The sequence below is a fragment of the Lissotriton vulgaris genome, chromosome 4_2, assembly GCF_964263255.1.
Source record: "Lissotriton vulgaris chromosome 4_2, aLisVul1.2, whole genome shotgun sequence".
Classification (NCBI taxonomy): Eukaryota; Metazoa; Chordata; class Amphibia; order Caudata; family Salamandridae; genus Lissotriton; species Lissotriton vulgaris.
In genome coordinates this window covers 2,537,082-2,544,311 of record NC_141692.1, presented here as the reverse complement: position 1 = coordinate 2,544,311, position 7,230 = coordinate 2,537,082, and the positions used below count along the sequence as shown (strand labels likewise).

General features: G+C 46.6%; 1 protein-coding gene across 1 annotated transcript in view; it reads right to left on the bottom strand.

Moving 5' to 3' along the window:
* Positions 1-616: 616 nt before the first annotated feature.
* LOC147718090 (E3 ubiquitin-protein ligase TRIM39-like) overlaps positions 617-7,230 on the bottom strand; it is a 148,900-nt gene continuing 142,286 nt past the window's right edge. Inside the window, exon 8 of the mRNA XM_086919241.1 lies at positions 617-747. Coding sequence (XP_086775367.1) covers positions 617-747 — 131 coding nt within the window. The remainder of the gene's footprint in view (positions 748-7,230) is intronic.

Genomic DNA, 7,230 nt, shown 5'->3' with positions numbered 1-7,230 from the left:
CTTCCTTTTATTACACATATGTCACCCCTAATAGGCCCTATGTAGCCCATGGAGGAGGATGCTATGTTGCTAAAAGGTAGGACATGTACATTTATGTTTTGCATGTCCTTGTAGTGAAAAACATCTATATTCTTTTTTCACTAATGTGAGGCCTATTCCTCACATAGATTGAGATCGGGAATTCCTTAATACACTCTTAAGGTGTAATTCCTGGTTAGAAAGGAGTGAAGAGTCATGTTTTATAACTTTGGAATGGCAATGATAAATCCTTTTTACTGGTAAGGATGAAGTGCACATTACTATTTAAGATAAGCCACTTTTAGAAAGTGTCTTTCAAACAACAGCGGTCCCATGCATTCAAAAATAAAAGAAAAAGCAATAAATATAGAGAGAATCCATTCTATATTTTGAGTGACATGTCCAGCCGGACAGCGGTCTATAATTTTACTTAAATACACAATTCAAATCCAACAAGATACCTTCCACTGATCACCTGTGTGGTACACAAGCCTGTGCCCTATCACAAACAGGAAAAGGCTTTTAAGGCAAACAAACGTTTTCTGTGTAGTAATTGCAGTTATACAGAAAAATCACCAATAAAAGCAAGGAGAGAGGCTCAAAAGAAGGACTCTGTAGAGAGCGCAAAACTAAAGGTACCATTAAATGGATCACCGTTCTCCTCAGGTGAAAACTCCATTAAAGATGTGAAACCAAAGGACCCTAAAAGCTTTGATACCTGCCCACTGACTATAGAGGAGGGAAAAAACTGAGAGTTCCAACTTAACAAAAAATTCTGTAAGAACTCAAGAATACTACCCCCTTCACCAGTGATTAGATGAAGACCTTTGTAGGAACACCACTTAAAAATATTTCCTCAGTGCCTTTCGTAGACCCTAAGAATATTATCCTTCTAAGAATGTTAAATAGAGGCACCAATTTCAGGGGAATAGCCTAAGGAAATAAGCCTTCGCATATTCAAGCAAAATATTGGTGAGCCAGGTAGGTACTGTTAGAAATGGGATTTCTGGTTGGCTGAGGCTTGAGCCAAAGCCAGGCAGAAACCACCACTCTAGTCAGGGTAAGGGAGTTACACGCCAAAGATAACCCCTGCTCACGCCCTTGGTAGCTTGGCACGAGCAGTCAGGCTTATCCCGGAGGCAATGTGTAAAGTATTTGGGCATGCACACACCAGCAATAACATCCCAGGCCCCCCACAAAAGGAACTTCACACATGGTTATATCAAAAATAGCCGTTGTATTCTCAAAACACACCCGAATAGTAATCACAGGATGTACATTGTGCCAACTGGCATCGGCAATCTTTACAAGGGATTATGTACACCTGACAGGGCCACATGGACACTTGGTAGAGAAATAGTAAAATAGATAACTTGGAAAAGTGAATTAAATAAGACAAGTAAAATAGGTCATGGAACGTACAGCCAGTAAACACTGATCATCACTGCACTTTACAACAGTCTGTGACATGAAATCCATCATACACAGTATCCACAAGTCTAACTACATTAGACCTTAACCACCTAAGTAAACCTTACACTAGGGGCGCAAATCACACAAGGAAGTATAATCTCTCTAACATAAACCTAAACAGGTAAAACAACCTCCTATGCATAAATTGTATCTAGAGGCATCAACCACAGGGAGCGCAAAACATAGTATACACAGTTCATTTCCTAACACCCCAAGCATTAGCACATAAATCAGATTAGGGTCTGCACCCTATAAATGTAACAACCTCCCCTGGCCAACTGGCCATCTAGGAAGGGGCTCAAATGCCCTATGTCCACAGACGATTCAGAAAAGGGGGTGGTGATGAACAGAGTGTCTGAATTAAGCAGACCACTCTTACCCAGTCCAAAGATCAGGGCTTGATCCATCACCGTTATTTATCTCACTGCACCATCCCAGCTCAGAACCTGACTATATGCAAATCAGTCTGTCCCTGGCCCAGTGCATCATGGGAACAGGGCAGACTAAACTACCAAGCCAATTCTTCACCAGAAAGGAGACAAGCTACCGGGGACCGGTTTCTGGCATTTCAGCCTTCTTCGGCCCGGCTTGCTTGAATCCTGATGGTGCAGTGAGAAAGGGACTCATGTCTGAGTATACCCTGCCACACCTATAGTGGCCAAAATTAATTGGCTTGGTAGTTTAGTCTGCCCTGTTGCCATGATGCACTGGGCCAGGGTCAGACTAATTTGCATATAGCCAAGTTCTGAGCTGGGATGGTGCAGTGAGCTAAAAAAACGGTGATGGATTAAGCCCTGATCTTTGGACTGGGTAAGACTGGTCTGCATAATTCAGACACTCTGTTCATCACCACCCCCTTTTATGAATCGTCTATGTCCACAGAGTCAGGGCTGCTGCCTAAGCAGCAAAAGTCCAGGTTGCCCCATTGCGCCAAGACCTAAACGTGGCAGCTGCCCACTAATAGCAGGGCAGATGAGAACAAGAACTGGGGCCTAAACGTCGCAGCTGGCACTAAGTGCTGAGCAACTGGGGAAGGCCTAAAGTAGGGACGAAGGAGTACGACTCACTCCTGAGTCCAAAAGAACAGGTCCCTAGGAAGAAAAACCTTAACGGTGCAGCTGCCCACTACTTTCTGGGCAGCTGCGAAATCAAACTGTGGCAGGGGCTCTCACTGGTCCCAAGAACATTGTGCCAAAACGTTGGAGCCCTCTAGGCTCTAGAACAATACAGCACATTTTGGGAGCCCTCTAGGCTTTGAATCAACACATGCTCATCGTTGGAGCCATTAGGCTCTGGGCAATAGTGGGGCCTGGAACTTCCCCTGGGCCACTCTAGCCCTACAAGGAATAATTGCTCCCATCGGTGGAGCGCCATGGCTCTGGGGGGAACACGGGCCCCCGGGACCTCAGGACCCCCACGAGCCCTCAAGACAAAAATATAGCCATCGGTGGAGCGGCCTGATGCCATCCGGGGCTGCTCTGAAACAGGGCACCACTCTGGTGCCTGGGGGGACTCCCACGAGGCCCCTTCCCTTAAGTCAGCCCCTTCGCAATAGCCATGGGGCTCTGAAAAGAAGCCGCTGTCAGGGCGGCCTGCCACTGCAAGCTGTGGTGCACATGTGGCCTTCCCCCTGCCCCAGCCTTCCCAGCTTACCGGCTCTTGGCGGGGGAAAAGGCTCCTCTCTTGTAGTTGCGGCGGGGGCAGGCACTGGCAATTGCCTCATGCCCCGCTCCGCAGGAAATCGTCTACAGCGATGGCGAGGCTCTCCCTCCTCATGGGAGCCCCGCCGTCTGCATGCGCCAGTCTTCACCCGGTCCCCCCATCTCCCCATCTCGGGACCAGGACTTAGGGTGGAGCCGCAGGACTCCGGGCCAACTCCTTTTCCGGGGCTCCCTCCTGGTCATGGGAGCCCTGCAACGCTCGCGCCACTTCCGGCTTCCTCCAGCCCAGCCGCCGGCCCCGCCCTTGTCGCAGGCAAGTTTGCCTGACTTCCGGGCGGCTGTGGCTGGGCAGCAGCGGCGTTTCTCTGCAGAGAATGAGGGGTAGGCTCCTTCGAAGTGAAAAATAAAAGTAGAAATGGGGTGGGCACCCACTGAGGCGCTAAGGCGCAAATAAGCAGGGTGGGCACCCGCGTTAGGAACATAAAAGGCAGGAGCGTTTCACTCAGTGGAAATGACAGCGCTCTGCCCATAAATCGAGATAAATCGCTCCCTAGGCGCTAGGGGGGTACAGAGACCACCAAGCCCCCCCAGGAATGACCCCTCAAGAAAGAAAAGGGTCCAGCAACAAGCAGGGCAACACAGGACAAGGCTTTTAGGGAAAGGAAAGTCTCCCAGCCATCCTCAGGCCAGGCAGAAGGGGCCCCAGAAAGAAGTCCTCCAGCAATCCAGGGGCTGGGCAGGGCCCAGGGAGGCAAGCCTTCCCCCGCGCCCCAGCAGCAACACGCCCCTGATAGATTCAAGTCAGGAAACAAGAACATTTTCATGGGGTCACAGCCCCTCTTTTATACACAGGAATCCTTTGCTGTCAAAGGTGCAGGCAAGGGGTGAACCAGCCGCAACTGGTTCTTGAGCACTTTGTTTTGCTCAGCCTCTCTGCCTATTCACTGGATGGGTCAGGGACATCAGACACACCACAGTGGGGTGGAGCCAGAATTGTGGAGGGAAGGCCCAGCCCTATTCAGGTCCCAGGTGCACTCCTCCCTCCCATCAACATGCAGATCTCTCCATTCACCACCGGGACAGACCCATCCTGACTCCTGCAGCCAGGCGCACCAGCCAGCTCCAGCCAATCACAAGCCAGACGGTCAAATCACATTCACTGCACAGACATGCCAACTTCTAGAAGTGGCACTTCCACACTAGACACATTAAATTTGCGCGCATCATCGCACAGCATTTAATCACACGAGTCCGCACATACCAAACTCGACCCTGCACTCCCCACACATCAGTAACTACCATGGACACACATATCCCCCATGCATTCCTATGGGAGGCAGGCCAATCTCACACACGCACTCAGAGAGCGCACGCCCTTTACACTGGGACACACTGTCAAAGTGCGCCAAGACCAGAAATCAATATAATTATGTAATATTAAAAGGCAAAAAGTTTAGGGGTGAACTGGCCAGAAGGTCCAAGTCTAACAGGTGCCTTGAATCTCAACTGCAGCAGAAGGCAGGGGACCCTGCCTGGATGGATTCACATTTGCGTAGCAAGGAAGATGAGAAAATAACAGGGCTGCGACTCATCCTGAAGCCATCGTCAGAAGGGTAAGAGACCACATCTTATCCTTAGTCCCCAGCATTTTGGGTATGCCAAACTGAGAAGAAGCACAAAAAGTTCAACAGAGCGCCCTGCCACTGACAAAAATCTGACATGTTACCTATTTTATCATGTGTCCGAACTGAGTAGTCACAGGGTGGCCTCGAGGCGTTCCCTCGGAGGTCACTTTTTTATAGTTAGCAAGCTAAGAAGGATGAATATTGTTTATCGCTTGGACCACCGGGCATGACACAGATGGCACGCTTGTCCCCTGGGTGTGATACAGGGTTGAGGCCTCACCGCTTGGACCGCTGGGCATGACAAAAATGGTATACATGGGCCGAGTATGATAAACACAGCTGATGTCTGAAAGAAGTGAGAGGAGATGTTAGCTTGGACAGTTTGTGTGACACCAATGGTATGTTAGGCCCCTGGCTGTGACATGGGGTGCATTTTGGATGTTAGGAAAAGATTTGGATTTGGGATCTCAGGTGTAGCTTGAGTTTGGGCAAGAGGGGCCTTTAGTTCTTCAAGTTATTCCTTTTCTTCACAAAAAGAATTGTTGTTTTCTTTCTCCAGGAGCCAATATTGATAGACTATCGGGATCACTTAGTCCCGTGTACCTAACAGGACTTCCGCTGGTCACAAAATAGCATTATTTTCCCTTTGTCAGTTTTGTTCTCATTGTAGTATTGAAATTATTGCAAGGTATTTGATGTTGCAATGATGTGATGCTGTGGTGCCGGTTTATTAATGCAACTGCATAATGTCTGAATGCTGACTTTTGTTGCTGTCTCAATGTGCTATATGATGGTGTTTTCACAATCTTTATTCCATATCACAGTAAATTCTGCTTTTTGCTGCTAAATTTCATTATGCTTGAATGATTGCACTTTCTTGTAGGTTGTGACCCTTTATAATCATTGCTACTTATGTTTGTGAATTGCACATATTGATGCATCTGTGAAAAGCGTAGAGCTCATAGTAAGTAGTTAGAACCAGCATTCCCTGTGTATAATATTTTCCCATGACCAGAGTAGGACCGAACAATTCCCAAAAACCTAAAAAACCAAGGGTGTATTTGACACTTAAAAAGTACCCAACTAATCATGGATTTGACTTTTAAAAACTTGCAAACCAGGTTCCCCACACAAGCCAAACCACTTAACAAGTATCGCCATGAATGGCATGCACACACCAAGGCACATGCATTTCCCTGGCCAAAAGAAGGATCCTTTGACACAAACATAATCGAATGACTGTAGGGAGGGTTCTCCGGGGTGAGGTTATAGTAAAGGGCTTGTTCATTATCTTTGAGCACAATTTAACTACATTTCTTTTGGGTGGGGAGCACTGGGGAAAAAGACAAAAAAATATTGTCTGATATGCAAGATTTATGGCAAACACAGTCATGGCAGAATAACAAACTTGTATTAAGACAGGCGAGTTAATAATCTTGACTTGGAATGTGAACGGGCTAAGAACAAAGAGAAGGCGAGAAAAAATCTTTGAATATCTTAAAATAATAAAGATCGATATTATTATATTGCAAGAAACCCACCTTCTTAATGAAGAGTGGTTTGAAATCATAAAACGTGAAAAATAGGTTGGGAACATTGTTTGTACAAAACAATGTTGTAGTATCAAGGGAATATCAATTATCATTAAAAAATCATCGAATTTCACATGATGTATGCTCTCATCTGCCCATGTTCCAGGATTTACATAGGTAAAACAAACCAGCAGGTCAATCTCCGAATAGGACAGCATAGGTCAAGGATTAAAAAGAAAATACTTACAGCCCCGGTGGTCGAACATTTCATTGAGATGTCCCACAATGAGAATGACTTTAAGTGGACTGTTTTACACACAATGAGTCACGTACAGCGCCCCGCTGACATTGACAAAATGCTACTCGAAAAAGAAGCATACCTCATTTTGAAATTCAACTGTACAATGACTGGCTTGAATAACATGTCAGAATTGTCAAGAATCTGAGACTTTGCGCCACACTGCCGGGTTGTCACTGTTAAGACGACTTTTTGTCGCCAGTAAGGATGTAATACTATTGTTCTGATTCAAGATAGTGCGATGTAATCGCATTGATGCGTGTCTGTGAGGGAACATGCCTGCATCTCGTAAATTTTCCATTGTGGGCACTGATAGATCAACGCTGTAAAGCCTGCGAAATACTCTATTTTGTACTTAACATACTCAAAATCCCAGAATGCACCCTTCTCAAAGCGGTCTCCCTTTAACTTTATCAAAAATGACCACCGCTGTCACAAACGAACAGCTAGCGATTGAGGAGCATCGTACTAATGCAGCAGAATTAGAACGCTGACAAAGGTAAGCAACATAAGCGGCCGCGTCAGTTACTTTTGTTTGCAACATCAATCCCGTCAACCGCGTAGTGACCCTGAATGCGTCTTTTTAGAAAACGACGGATTCGTGATCGGAAGACACCAATAAC